At 31.8% G+C, this 16,712-nt stretch overlaps 1 protein-coding gene across 1 annotated transcript; it reads left to right on the forward strand.

Moving 5' to 3' along the window:
- Nucleotides 1-373: 373 nt before the first annotated feature.
- On the forward strand, nucleotides 374-7,098 carry LOC139494946 (uncharacterized). Its single transcript, XM_071283072.1, has 7 exons — nucleotides 374-624; nucleotides 1,387-1,428; nucleotides 1,844-2,020; nucleotides 4,164-4,261; nucleotides 4,717-4,810; nucleotides 6,011-6,245; nucleotides 6,974-7,098. The coding sequence occupies exons 1-7, from the start codon at nucleotides 558-560 to the stop codon at nucleotides 6,981-6,983; spliced, it is 723 nt and encodes a 240-aa protein (XP_071139173.1). The 5' UTR covers nucleotides 374-557; the 3' UTR covers nucleotides 6,984-7,098.
- The last annotated feature ends 9,614 nt before the right edge of the window (nucleotides 7,099-16,712 follow it).

Genomic DNA, 16,712 nt, shown 5'->3' on the forward strand with positions numbered 1-16,712 from the left:
TTCCTTTTCATGAATGCGACCTACTGAATTAGACTATTTACCGAATTTGTTATAACATAAGCAACACGACGGATGTCACATGTGGAGTAGGATCTGCTTACCCTTTTTGAAGCACCAGATCACCCCTAGTTTTTGGCGGGGTTTGTGTTGCTTATTCTTTAGTTTTCTATGTTGTGTCGTGTGTACTATTGTTTGTCTGTTTGTCTTTTTCATTTTTAGCCATGACGTGTAAAATGTTGAAAAATGTACGAAAAATAAAGGACACCGTAAATTTGATTGCACTGTAAAAATCTGTTCTTTCATTGTACATGTATGTTAAACGATTTTAATCAAAGTCGATACAATACTGTTCCACTTTAGTGAAGATATAGAAATGTTTTAACGTCATCATGTATCGAGAAGCCAATCAAAACAATAGGATAAATAGAAAACAATATCTCTAGATATATATATATATAAAACCGTCGTATGTTATGTGCAAATATATATAAGAGCCTACTTGTAAAGGTTTCTCACAAAGTATTTGGATAAAGCTGTTGTCATACAGATTGAAAATTATGTTCAGATGCTATATACATTTACTAACACTAGTGCTTATAGCGTTAACTGTTCAATTAATTCAAAGTAAGTAGATATATCTTTTATTTGTGAAGTCATAATAATACTTGTGTTGTAGGCGTTTATTGTTCAACAAATTCAAAGTAAGTTATGCATTTTTTTATTTTAAAACGCTAGTGTTAATTGCGTTTAATTGTAAATATTCAAAGTAGATAAGTCTTTTATTTGCTAATCTAACTATTGCTATTCTTAGACACAACTTATTTTAAAGTTGCTGAGTGTAATGTTAAAATTTTAACCCTAAATATTTTCAATTACTACATTTACATCTGCTTCAGTGTTTGTCAAAACTTTTGATATATATCTTTTTTGTAAATGATATTTTATGAACTGCGCAACTTATCTACATATAGTTTTACAAATTTGGAACGTTTGGTGGTGCCCTCTTATAACAATGAACATTCTATGTTAACTTAAAAAAGAATTTACGTAAAAAATATTAGAATTCAATGAAATCAATATAGAAAACTTTTCCAAACTAGCAAGAATTAATCTCACTGTTGTGAAGTAACGATTCCAATAATTAATTTGCATATTAAGATTGTTTATTGGTTTAGTGTATTTTACCTAAATAAAGTATTTAATGCAGGAAGCTATATATGTTCTTGTGAATGCATCCCACACTGTCTATGTGCAACGTCTTTGGCAACAAAAGTTTGACCAATCTGAATATTTTACCGATTAACAATATTTACAAATGAAGGGAACTATGTCATACAGTGTACGTCAAACTTAATGATATCTGGACAAATATCTTATTCATTTCAGGTAAAAGATGCAAAAAAAGTCATTCAGACAAACCCAACGAAGGTACGTTACATTTACCTTACATCGAGTGTTTATGTTTATCGTTATTTATCTGTTATTGTGAAGACTTTTTACTATACTGTGGCATATAGTAAATTAGGAAATTTGTCGCACTTTTTAAGCATATTATCAATTTATTTGGTGACTTTTTTCCTGTTGATGTGGTTATACAAAATCTGGAATATGTAATTACAATGTCTAATTTATATACGACTGGCGTCACAAGTATATATAGATACATTTAGAAAAGACAGAAAGAGACCAGGGAAACCACCATCTTAAATGGAACGTATATCGTCTATCTGATGATAATTAAAATATATGTAATGATTCATATTCAAATTAACGGATTAGGATTGCATTTAACGTTTATGTTTCTTTTGAATTACACTGGATTTTTTTATACATTTTTTTGTAGTTACATGTAACGATCCAGCGATTAGCAGTTGTGGTAATGCGAGTGTACTTATTGATGTAGGAGGCAATACTGTAGGCGCAAAAGCACATTTGTCATGTTTGAATGGATATACACTATGGGGAAAAGATGCTATTGTATGTTTAGACTCGGGGAAGTGGAGTCAACTAAATTCATATTGTAAGAAACTAATCTATATTTTTCTTCTATAAATAAAAACGAAGACGTGATATGATTGCCAATGAGACAACTCTCAACAAGAGACCAAAATGACACAGAATATGTCAAAGTACGGCCTTCAACAATGAACAAAGGCCCATACTACACAGTAAGCTTTAAATGGCCCCGAAATGACAATGTTAACATGTTTTTAACAAAGATTTTGGTTTACTTGCAAGTCTCTCATCAAAAGTGTTATTTTTATAATCATGGTATTTTGATATAACTTATAAATAAAACGATATTAGTATGTGTGCTGTTTTTAACCACGCCAAAGTTTGTATACACAAATCGTTTCTCAAAATGTGGTGTTTAGTCTTAGTGCCACAGTGAAATTTGATGTGTGTGTTTAAAAACTGTGCCCCATTTGTTCGTACGTTTTGATAGAAATGTTCTTTTACAAATTGACAATCGTTTTCCAGCTTGTTACTACAATAAATCAATGCATGATACTTTCTCAAGTAGCTTTCTTTCTGCCGTTGCTGTAATATATTTGAAAAAAATAAAATATGAAGGGGCCTCGGTGACATGCATCAAATTTCAATCACCACATATATCAATTGTCATTTATATTCGGTAAGACACTTATTAGAACAGTGCATCCCTTATAGCATTGATGTACATTTATCAAGTATATAGACAACATTTTGGTCCATTGACATAAACAATATAAGCGATATGGTATATCAGTCTTGATCGTGTTATTCTTGATTTATGAACGTGATTTGCAACTACAGCTTGTGTCACACGGCTCTGAACAGGTCAACTGTTTGCTCATGCTGGTTGTGGAGTAACTGTTTCATCAAGTTCGGGATTTATTTTCCATTTATTAAGACGGCAAATTGTTTAACTTATGTCTAAGCCTAACTATTGACATACAAATTCTAATGATTTATTGAGAAAAACTGCGAACTCCATTACTCTATTAGACTTATACAGAAACTTTGAATATAAAAATACAGAAATATTGACAGAAAATTACTGTGTATCGTTTCTTTTGATTACTTGTATATCATTCTACCAGAATTTAATTTGATTTAATAAACATTTGGGGTAAAAAGAGGGACGAAAGATACCAAAGGGACAGTCAAACTCATGAATCTAAAATAAACTGACAACGTCATGGCTAAAAATGAAAAAGACAAACAGACAAACAATAGTACACATGACACAACATAGAAATCTAAAGAATAAACAACACGAACCCCACCAAAAACTAGGGGTGATCTCAGGTGCTCCGGAAGGGTAAGCAGATCCTGCTCCACATGTGGCACCCGTTACTGTGGATTAATTATAATTAATCGGATACTGTTTGTCGTGATTCTTTATGGTACAGGTAACCAAATGATTTAAAAAATATGTAAAGTAGTACAAATGTTTGATAGGCTTGTATGCAGTCTTTTGTCACACAAAGTTGATCTGATGCATTAGACATGTGTTTACTGATTGTGTTATATATGTTGTACTGGTATAGTATAGTCAGTTGCCTTTGTTAGCTATTATTCGTGTTTCTTTGTCAATTGTGTTCTCCTATTTATTGGTATTGTAGTCCTGTAATATTGTGTTGTCATTTTAATGTTATATTGCACATGGCCATATAAGAGGGAGGTTTGGCATGCCACAAAACCAGGTTCAACCCACCATTTTTTTCTTAAAAAGAATGTCCTGTACCAAGTCAGGAATATGGTCATTGTTATATTATAGTTCATTTCTGTGTGTGTTACTTTTTAACGTTGAGTTAAACTCGTTTCAAGTACGTACTTCCATAGCCTGCTCTTTTGATATTATTGTTTACCACAGTCCGAGATAAAAGGAGAGGTGACGTACGCAATTCAGTCGTGTGTGTTGCTATATATAATTTATTTACTGTTTATTATTTTGTACATAAATAAATGTGCTCAACATTTGTCATGTTTGGGCCTGGTATAGTAAGCAATCACAGATTAACGACAAATGTTTTCCTATATTTCACCAAAACTATACCCACTGTAAACCGATAAATGTGATCTTGGATTAGTTCGAATATCCTATTCGAAATCAAGCAGAAGATCTAGTGTTAATTTATTTATGTTTAACTAATACTCTGATTTTGCTTTTATTAAAGGTATTCCTGATGGCATAGGAAAGCCATATATACAGTCCTTCGATGGGTCTTTATACTTATTTAACAATTTTAATAAGAGTAATTATAGTCAAGCAAAGGTAATCATTGTTATTATAGTGTAAGCGATCAATTGTTATAAAACGTATTTGTTTTTATGAGAACATTTTACAAAACAAAAAAACAACCAATATTTCTTTTTTAAAATTAAAGATACAGTTATTAAATGGCCATCAAACCATAAATTGAAAGAAAAAAAACATGTGTTAATCAAAAGCCGCGGATCAGGGTAAATACACATCACTGGTTTTGTTATTAGCTCTTGGTGCCAAAACAAATTAAGTTATATTTTATCGTCAATTCGGAAGTTAACAACTATAGGTCATCGTACGGCCTTCAACAGTCAGCAAAGCCCATAGCGCATAGTCAGTTATAAAAGCTACATATAATACTGATTAATTTCTAATCAGAATAAATTCATGAAAGAAGATTGAACTATATGTATTGTTTTTGTCTAAATGTTATGATTTATATAAAGTTTTATACATTATTTAAGGAATACTGTGCCAACATTTGTTCAACACTCATCGAAATAAACAACCAAGAGGAAGACAAGTTCCTTTTAGAGACTATGAATAAGTTCAAAATAGGTAAGCATATCTACTTTTAGTATGTTCACCAAGAACCGAAACAATTATAACGTGCTTTTTGATCAATCTCCGATATAGAGTTATCGGTCATTGCTCTCTCTTAAGGATCGACAATTCTGCAGAGATTGCTTTTCGATATTAATTCGGTTATGAGGGTGGTAAAGGACTATTTTTGTACAACGTGTTTTGTCATTTTTATTTCACGTGTAGTCGTGAACAAGGTTCGCTACTCGTCGTGTTTCGTGCAATCGGTAAAAAAAAATTAACGTGCAAAACATTTGTAATCGTGCGTTAATCATGAAATGTCAATTTTAATTTGCGATCTTCCGTAAAGAAGCCCCCCTTTTACGCTCGACTATGCCTTCTGACAGAAAAATTGGTTAACACAATACTATTTCTAGTATTTCTAGCAGTGAGCTTAAACAAAATCGAATCATCCTCTTGAAATAAGACAACATGTTTAAGTAAGTTTACAAATCATGTGTACTATTTTATTAATCCGTAAATAATCATTTTGCTCACATTTGTTTATTTTGTGTAGCTTTAACCTTAACCTTGAATGTGGAGACTTCAAAATAGATAGGAATCGTCCATTTTATTTCTTTACCTCGGTTTTAGTTTGTAAACCGGATTTGTTTTTTTTTCTCAATCGATTTATAAATTTCGAACAGCGGTATACAACTGCTGCCTTTATATATAGGTTATCATACATCCAAGTATTGATATAACGCGAGGCTTTTGGTTGAACAACCGGACACAACTAAGCTACACTTATTTGGGCTATTTATTGTACTTTTTAACTTGCCCTCTTAGTATGTTGTGACCTCAATATCAATTAGGATCTCCTTCGCTTTATGTGTGACAATTTATTGAATAACAGTTTCAATCCAGAATTTTTGCGGTAGCATTCACATACGAACATGTCTGCTGGACGATCTAAAGGCTTACTTTGTAGTATGTAATATGATACGGAAAGGCAACATCGTCCTGCAAATGGCAATTTATTTGGTAATCCTGATTCATTCATACAATATACTTTTAAAACATAACTTGATTGGAAACGTTTCCTATAAAACAAATCGAAATGAAAAGATATCATATCTTTTTTTTAAACATCCCACTATTTTTAACATGAATTGTAATATAGTAACTATATACCCAGTAAATAGATGATACTTTTATTCAATTTTGTTCATACAGATGTTTTGTGGATAGGATTAGAGTCGGTTAATGGTGGGAATTACAGTTGGCCCTCGGGTAATACAACACAGACAAACCAATATGAAAACTGGTCAGACTTTGTACAAGAAATTTATATAGATAACCCTCCAGCAGGAACTTGTGTACAGGCATTACCGTTGTATAAGTTTTGGGCTCCAAAATCTAAAAATGTATGCGATATCGCAGCACTGGCTGACTTCGTCTGTGAATTGAGGTGAATATTTTACCTTTTTTTACTTTATTTGATACTATTATTAAAAATTGAGCATATCAAGCAAAGTATAGAAACAAATGAACTTAAAAAGTAAATTAAACATAAAAAATGTATGCGGAATAAATTTTAAATATCTGGAATATTAAATTGATATAAAAAATTAGCAGAGCAGTACTTAAGAAACATATTAAGCTAAAATATTAATCAATCATGGATCTCCTTTTTGATAAATTAGATATTTTTTTAATGGCGGTAATATGCTGACTCGGACTTCACCTTATATTTGTTATTGACATAACTTGAGCTTTAAACCGTAAGAAAAAAAAAGCTTAAACTTTGGTAATGACCTTTTATGAGTAGCTAGAGTCTTCTATGAAAATGTAATTGTCATTGTCAACATTTTCACTTTGTATCGTATGGGGCAGATTTCATTCATAAACAATATAATAACTCTGAGATAAGTGAATATCAAATTGGTCTTGTTATATAAAAATAAAAAGATAAATATTTTGAACAACAAAGCAAACATTCAAATAAATACACACGACATCAGTTTTGACACATTTTGCTGCATTTTTGTTGCTGTGTTCAAAATGTGTTTTTTAAACGGTCAAATATAAAACATAAAAAAAATCATGCTACAAAAAAAAAAAAAAATTTTGACTCATTTCTGCTATGAAATTTAGAAATAAATATATAATCCTCATTAGCGATTTTCTTTATTCTAGGATCAACTGATGTCAAGAACGAAGCGGAAAACAGTGTAGTACATGTAGTTGTGAAAATAAAATATAACAAAATCCATTAGGTTATTGTTTTGCTGCTACATCTCCCATCATGAATATAAAGTTACAGGACATGCCTTAAATATTTATGGACATCTTTTAAAACATGATGTTAAAGATGTTAATTTCGTTTCTACATAAACACGACACAGATCGTGCTATGAAATTTTCCTGTATTTTTCTAGGTGCTTAATAACAACATGAATAAAGAGTTGATGGCATTTCAAAGTTGATCATTATTTAATAATTGATTTTTGATGAGGTTAATAATTGAGGTTGATACTAGGATTTATCAACCCCAGATATAAAGATATAATATTCAGAGATATGATAGACAATTTATCGATCTAAGAGGGCCGTTGGCCTTGATGAATATCATATGTCTTGGGTTGATGATTTATTGAATCAACTGATTTTAAAAGTTAACAATTATTATATATTATGTGACTTTTGATCCTCCTTCAATTTTCCAGTATTTTGTCAAAATACTTTCAAAACTGCTCTTTGTATTATCTAAATTGATCTTTTTCTTTTTTCAATTTTACATTTTTGAAAGTTGAAATGTTCCATAAAGATCCATTAAATGAAAATACATGTACACCGAAAACATAAAGAGAGATGTACATTTAGACCGAAAAAAGGAAGAAAAAACTAAAATTTGCACGACTTCATCAACCTTGTCATTGACGTTGCCATAACATATCTAAGTGTTAACTGTTTGAAATCTTATACGAATGAATGAATAAATAGTTTATCATAATATACAATATAATGTACATTGAGTACAAACCACGTGGTACAAACATAATGATTCAGCCAACTAAAAAAGCTTATGATGCACTATCATGGTTAACTCTAAATTAAACAGATATAAAAAATGAGGTCAAATTATAATATTTAAAAATGTAGACATATTGCACCTGTCTTAAGTCACGAATCTGATGTACAGTAGTTGTCGTTTGTTTATGTAATTTATACGTGTTTCCAGTTTCTCGTTTTTATATAGATTAGACTGTTGGTTTTCCCGTTTGAATGGTTTTACACTAGTAATTTTTGGGGCCCTTTATAGCTTATTGTTCGGTGTGAGCCAATGCTCCGTGTTGAAGGCCGTACCTTGACCTAAAATGGTTTACTTTTATATATTGTTACTTGGATGGAGAATTGTCTCATTGGCACTCATACCACATCTTCCCATATATATATGTTTTTAATATTTACAAAAGACAGAGTAAACAGTTATATATATTTACGTCTTATGTTGGAATGCTAAAAAAAGCGTGTTACAAGTTTGATATTGGCATTAAGGAGAACTGTAATGGATTCGTTTGCAGATATGTCATCCATATTTACTCGGTGCATACTAAATTGTGACTATCATTACAATGTGTTTCGTGCATCAGTATAACTGTCACAATAGTTTAGGAAATGTGTTTCATCTTCAATCGAACCTGAGTTACACAATTTATATAAACGTAGATTAGTTGAAATGTTTCTTTCTCTAAACTGATCGACATTTATCCTTTTTCGAACCCCATTGAGTAAAAAAAAAATCAACGTGTTAATCAAAATATCATACGATAACTTAAAGGGTCATAACCTTTTTAGCTTACTAGAATAATCAAAATATGCTGACAGGCGTTAATGAAATTGACAACTTCGTGGAATTTGAAAGGCACTCGAAGGGGATTTTCGTAAAACAAAAAGCAAATTAGTAACAGATTATTACAAAGTTACTCGTGGGTTGTCGGATTGGATAAATCCGATAATCCATTGGTATCAATGTAAGAATCTTTAAGTAACGACCTTGTTCATTCTCTAGTGGAAACGTTCTAGAGCGAATCCTTGCACTTGCCCAATGTTTTCCCTTGTAAATATCTTTTTACTTTTGGTTCCGTTGAACATTCGAACGTATGCATTCTCAGTTTTGTCATTGTACGCACTTCGTTAATTCATCTATCTACGACGTCAAAGATAGATGAATTAACGAAGTGCGTACAATGACAAAACTAAGAATGCATACGTTCGAATGTTCAACGGAACCAAAAGTAAAAGATAAATTTACACATACACGTGTTCAGCCTTCCTTTCGTTTCACCGACGTATACCAACCGCAAAAGTTGCACTCTAATTCGTAAACGACATTGATCGATTTACAATTCAGATCACCGTAAGTTCTGGTAAATTATGACTTCTTGGTCAAATTGCTAGTGAATTCAGCATCTGTCATTAGAATTGCACAAGTTTTGCAGCCTTTGGTCTCACATTTCGAAATGCGACAGTGTTGTACTGTGTCATCAAAATTCAAAATGTCTTTAAGGAGAACTGAACATGGCTGTATTAGTGTAATATTGTTATTGTCACTAGGACGATGATCTGAATGAGTAATGTTTGAGATATTTGTCATGTCTGGTGATGAGTGGACACCTGCCGTATCAGACGACACCGTGTTCATGCATGGTGACGTCTGTTTCGGACCTTTTAATACTGGGCGACGTCCGAGCCAGTTTCCTGTTTGATCTTCGTAAATTCATGCAATTGTAGTTTTGCTACTGGGCGGATGATGTCCTCCGGGACAAAATATCCACCAGCAGAGACATCGACCCAGTGGTAATAAAAGAGGGACGAAAGACACCAAACGAACAGTCAAACTCATAATCTAAAAGAAACTGACAACGCCATGGCTAAAAATGAAAAAGACAAACAGACAAACAGACAAAACAATAGTACACATGACACAACATAGAAAACTAAAGAATAAACAACACGAACCCCACCAAAAACTAGGGGTGATCTCAGGTGCTCTGGAAGGGTAATCAGATCCTGCTCCACACGTGGCACCCGTCGTGTTGCTTAGGTAGCACCCCACAGTTAGAAAATAAAATTAAAAATGAGCCACAAAATGTTTTATCATCTCCTATTCCTGGATTTCTAATACATTAACCTAACTGTTTGTGATGTACATGTGCATATGTATGTAATCAGTATCTTCCATAGATTTGATTTTCAAAAGTTAAAAGGGTGAAAAATAATTCCTTTTATGTGTATCCATGGCAACATTCTGCATTTATTTGACATAAAATATTGCAAAAAGGGGGGTAAACATGTTACATATCCCCCCAAAATTTGGATCAAACTAGAATTTCAATGCCTTTGAGTGATACCTTTTCTGAAACTGTTGTCATAAATCTTCCTAATGATCAAATAAAAAATGGGTGTCTTTCGCCTCATTTTTTCGTAAAATCTAATCACAAAGTTCGTGCGACAAAATGTTGAAAAAAAACCATTACCATTATTGCCGGACCAATGTATGGTATGGACATACAAATACGGACTGTCATACAGAAAACAGCCTATATTACATACATGATATGATCTTGATGATCATATAAACCCAATACGAAGGCTATTTTAATACTCAGCTATCCAAAACTTAATTTTATTGCACACTAGCTCTTATATTTGAAAAATCCACAGGGGCCAAAATGCGAAACTACACACCTAACTGTGGAGTGCTACCTTATGTGATAACAAATCCGGTAAATAGTCTAATTCGGTAGGTCACATCCATGAAAGGGAAGGAGATTGTAGTTACGACGTAAGGAACATATCCGATATCATTTGTGAAATGGTTATTCCATAACGGTCAACCTGATGGCGTCCGTAAAATTTACGAAGGGATGATTTCAACTTCACCATTTAAAACTCTTGGTAAAATTTAAAAAATATTTTTTCAAGCAAGTTTTATACAAACAAACTACTTATTGTTGAATTCTAACTACATAAAAGAGTTAGAATTGCGAGAAGTTTGGAAATTAAAGGTCTGGAGTAGGGAGTTCAATATACCGCAGCGGGGTCAAAATACCATGGCTTAGTAAAAATTTTAAAATATCATTCCCCAGCAAGTTTTATACATTCAAACTACTTATTGGTGTACTCTTACTACATAAAAGAGTTAGAATTGCCAGAATTTTGGAAATTAAAGGTCTAAAGTAGGGGGTTCAATATACCATGGCATGGGGGGTCAAATAACATGGCTAAGTAAAATTTTCAAAATATCTTTTCCAGCAAGTTTTATACATAGAAACTACTTATTGGTGTATTCTAACTACATAAAAGAGTTAGAATTGCCAGAATTTTGGTTATTAAAGGTCTAGAGTAGGGGGTTCAATATACCGCAGGGGGTCAAAATACCATGGCTAGGTAACATTTTCAAAATATCTTCCCCAGCAAGTTTTATACATACAAACTACTTATAAGTGTATTCTAACTACATAAAAGAGTTAGAATTTCCAGAATTTTGGAAATTAAAGGTCCAGAGTAGGGGCTTCAATATACCGCAGCGGGGTCAAAATACCATGGCTAAGTAAAATTTTCAAAACATCTTTTCCAGCATGTTTAATACTTTCAAACTACTTATTGGAAGATAATTACTATGTAAAAGAGTTAGAATAGCTTGAATTTTTTAAATTGAATATATCGGTTTTAATCTGTTATCTTTATTTCTCCTACTATTGGAGAAATTATTTGATGATTACAAAACAGACAAACTAAACATAAAGATATATAACAGGCAAGATTTAAAATAAGAAAACAAAACTAGAAACTGCTATTTTATAGCAACAGTTATATGAGAAATTAGACGCAAATTGGCATTACAATAGTTGCACACATATAGAGATATATAATCTAATGCTAAATAGAAGTAAATAATTGACCTGCAACAGACAAATATGATTGTGTCATAGCACCCTTTTCATCAATTGTTGCTAAGGCAACCACTTTTCAATGAAAATATATCATTTACCAAAAATATACCATCTCCAATTTTTTTACACATTTTAAAAAAGGGGTAAAAGTTAATAGGGAGCTATACTATGCATGTCTTGATGCCTACATTTTTGCTTGAAACAATTTTAAAAATTGCTATAAATCACAATTTTCAGAATCCTGATTTTTTGCTATTTTTGTCCTTTTTTTTTACATATTTTAAAAACTGAATTTTATTGGTATTCCATCAAAAGTAGAAACCTTAAATATGTATTTTTTAAAAATCTAAGTTGGATTTTGAAAATATTATCACACTTTCATATACAAAACTCATGAAGTCGGTCCACTTTTGACATTGTAGATCATGCTTTTACAGCAGATATTATGAATGTGTGGTTTCCATAGCAACCACATACTAGAAAACCAAAACAAGACCATTTCAATGTTAGTATATGGCATTGAGGCTGTATACAAAATTTCATCAAATTTGGTGACATAAAATTTCCATATCACTTTGTTGCTTACAGAGACTTGCTCTGACATTTTCTATCTTATTTATTAAATCCCCACTATCTCTAATGTAACTGTTCTGTCTTTTAACTATAGGTATCAAAAAGTAATCAATACATTTGGTAACCCTTTCGGTGACAGCGTTTTATTGAGAAATTATTGGTCTGCAGGGGGGTAATTCGTTTACTGTCAACGTTTGTTGTTTGTTTCCCTTGAATAACAAGTTCACTTAATTTGTGAAGTTTATGAAGAAGAAAATGACGACCCAATCTGGGTCCCTTTTTCGATGAGCCACGTAGAAAATCAAGAGTTATCCCATCGATCTCACCATTGTCAAATATCCTGCTGATTCATGTTTGTATATTATTTTTAATCAGTAATAAATTAGGTTCTTGTATATACGTGTAATGGATATAGTTTAACTGCCTTAACTCTTCTTTAATGTAGTGTGTCTTTTTAGATATTACAATTGCGCCTCCCTTATCGCTCTTAGACAAAATAATATAGTGCATGTTTTTCAAAGCTGTTGTTCTTTAGTGAAATTGTTGTAGTTAAGATTACATCTAGATAATTTTTCAGTTCAAAGCAAACAGGTGTTGGTTCATAACATGATTTCTGTCGGAACGGATGCATTTCCCGATTTTCTGTATTGCCAAAATGAAAACGACATCTAAGTTTTCTGGCAAATTCATTGAAGTCTGCCATTACAGTTCTGCCTAAATTACACTTCTTCGGCATAGGTATAAATTCAAAACCCTTACCTTGAACTATGTATTGTTCGTCTGTCAATTGACAGTTGGCTAAGTAATATACATATTGTTAAGCTTTAAATACCTCTGCTTTTTTTGTCTTTTCTTTCTAGAAACCCGTTCGAGTTTTCTTATTTTTTGTTTAACATTTTAACTTTCTTTTTAAATCTGCGAGCCATTCTTAATTTTGACGATTGCCAATCTAATAGTTATAAATGCGATCACAATTATAACCTATACGCCTAAAACAAACCACAATGGGGAAACCAGCTGTCTGCAATCACAGACATATGGAAACTGAATGCACACATTTTATCATACATCTACTTAATAATAAATCATGATGTTGACCTCAGCTGACCCAATATGTCAGTGGTTGGAAAGTAAACATATGTTATCAAATGTATTGATACCTTAATTATCATGCATAACTCCACTTATTTGTATTTAGGAGTGGTAGAAGTGGTACCAAGAACATTAAAATCCAATCAAGTAACAGATTAAGACTTGTTTTATTAAACACGAAATAGAAAAATCCAACGGCAACATAACAAATTCCCATAGTATTATAATTAATAATTATATGAATTGTCCCTGTATCTTTTCCTGTTATGTGGTCATGTGTCCCATTATGGTTTTGGATTGTTTGTAACGGATTGCTGCTTTGAATTCATTATGGCCCTTTAGTTCTCCTAATTTTTTGTACATAATGGATCTAGCTGTACCTGCACTTTTACTTGTAATTCCGATTTTTTCTTTCGTCTCTCTTCTTATAGTTGTTATTATTTCCTTTTTTTCTTCCAGGAAGCCGTCTAATGTTCGGATAATTCTGTCCGTGCAAGTATTTCTTGTCTCTTCCGTGATGTTCTTCATTTGATCCCTAAACAAATTGTTCATTTCAACATTGCCCAGATCTGGGGTGCATCTCATATTCAGATGACAGAAGGGCGGAATATTATATGATATTTTGCCGTACACCATCCCTTCTCTGGCCCATTACCTCTTCTATTCTGTCAATAGCTTCAAAAGCGATATATATAGGTGTTGGTCCGTTACTGTCATTAAGATCTGTTAGGTCCAGATCATCGAAGTCGCTGTCGTTCCTTTCATTAGCAGCGATCACCAGTTCTTTGTATAAAAGTGACACCTAACATCCACGTATTCCAATATCAATCCGAATTCCGATTGCAAATGATCTTATTCGGAAGACTCCGTATGCATACTATTAGTACTTTATTGTAATTATATTACAAAATATTGATCACATGATGCTAGTATTACTAGACTTGCAATTGCTTTACATCATTCCTTGTATAAAAGTGACACATAACATCCACGTATTCCAATATCAATCCGAATTCCAGTAGCAAAAAGTAAAATCACAAAAATACTGAACGTAGAGGAAGATCAATTGGGAAAGTCCATAATCACATGGCAAAATCAAATAACAAAACGCATCAAAAACGAATGGACAAAAACTGTCATATTCCTGACTTGGTACAGGCATTTTCAATTGTAGAAAATGGTGGATTAAACATGGTTCTATAGCGCTAACCCTCTCATTTTGATGACAGTCTCATCAATTTCCGATATTTTTACATTGATGCGTTAAATGATCTTATTCGGAAGACTCCGTATGCATACTTTTAGTACTTTATTGTAATTATATTACAAAATATTGATCACATGATGCTTGTATTACTAGACTTGCAATTGCTTAACAAGATCTTGTGTCTTAACTGATTATTTTTAGAAAACTAATAGTAAATATAATTAAATACAAGATAGGAAAATCATAGGTATCTTTAATTTAAAGGTTATTTTGTTTTATGAAAAACAAAAATAAAAATCTTGCATAACATGCGTATTGTCTTGCATGATCGATTACGTTTTATTTATATTAACTATTATAAATATATATTTAATAGGGTTTAAGCTAGCATTTTGAGGGCTTTAGTGACTTTTGCGCGCTATCAAATTCAACCTATTTTTTGTGTAACAGCAAGGGACCAAGGATGTATATTACTAGCTTCACCTTTGACATGTTTAAAGGATTTACCTAGGCATGATTTGCAGTTATTGTATGATTTAATTATATTGGCCCTTATTATGAAAGATTCTGACATGGGATCTGGAAATTTATTTCACAATTTCTCTTCAGTTTGTTTCAAGGGAAATTCCTGATCAACAAAAGTTAGATTCCATTTTTTAAAACAAGGATACACAGCAGAAATGAACTTGCAATGATTATCACACTGCATAATCATTATCCTTATAAAACGTTTAAGTCGATATTTGGATAACATTTCTATGAAGTTTGAACTCTATAAAATCCTTTTTGGAACGAGTATAATGCATGTATGGAGGTTGTAAACAAATCAAGAATAGTTAATAAATTACGTTTTCTACTTTCGGTTTTAAATTGAAACGAAACACGTTGATAATAAATTAAAAACAAGTCCGGATTCAATTAGGAAATTGCCATTTTTCGATTTAAATTCCTATAGTAACAGATAAATATTTGTATCCCTCGAATAATTGATAATAAATAATTTCTTATTTTACGTTTTTTGGTGTCTATAAATAGTCAATGGGAATACTTTCTTGCATGCGTAGAACACAGTACAGGCAGCACCTGTTTGACTCGTGAAAACATTGAACGTTTTAAATATAGTTATAGATTTAAAATGGAAATTGTCATAAATACAACAGTTGTTTTTTCATCCGTTCTGTTTGTTGATAACGATGTATAGGGACTTCCCCTTTTATAATTTACTTTAACATTTTAATTACACATTTTTTCAGTAATCATTTCAGTTCCAAAAGACTGACTAATGAGCTGATGTGAGCCAAAAGTCCATTTATTTAGCAGTGTAAGTACATGATAGAATCATTTAATTTTTGTGTGTCCGAAGCGCCTTAATTTTATATTTGCTTTATCAATAACAAATATGCATTGTTTGAACATTTGTTAACTCCAGTTTTCACTATAAACGCATCCGTAATGTACTTTTTCTAAATACAGAGGTAAATGAATCTGAAATTGTTCCATAAAAATTTGAGGGGCAGGTTCCAGACGACGATCTACACTAAAAACGGATCCGTAATGTACTTTTCCTAAATACAGAGGTAAAAATTTAAGAGGCAGTTGTAAAGGTTCCAGACGATCTTCACTATCGATTCAATGTTAAGATGTAAACTTTTATTTATTAAAATCTAGAAAATCAAAATGCAGGAAACAGATATTAACAAGGAAAATGTTTTTTTTAACATTTTTATATTAAGAAAAGAATAAAACATATTTAACGCATTACTTGGGAAGAAAATGTAACTGCAGATGTTGTGTTTATCGGAAATCAATTTTTATAACAGGTTTTGACTTTAACATTTTAAATTGCGTTTATAATACAAAGTACAAATTCTTTTTATATCAAACATTACCATCTTCCAAATTTAATTCCAAATTCCTCACCGTCATCCATCTACTTTACTGCATCTTTATAATTGACTTTTTTGTTTTTATGTATTTGCAATTGACAGAAAACAAACAACAGTTTATAAAGAAAAAGAACGAAATGTGAACTACATTTTTACATGACATGGGACAGATTTGACATGTTTACCATAAATTATTTCGGTCTTCTCCGTACCTCTGC

The sequence above is a fragment of the Mytilus edulis genome, chromosome 11 (genome assembly GCF_963676685.1).
Source record: "Mytilus edulis chromosome 11, xbMytEdul2.2, whole genome shotgun sequence".
Lineage (NCBI taxonomy): Eukaryota > Metazoa > Mollusca > Bivalvia > Mytilida > Mytilidae > Mytilus > Mytilus edulis.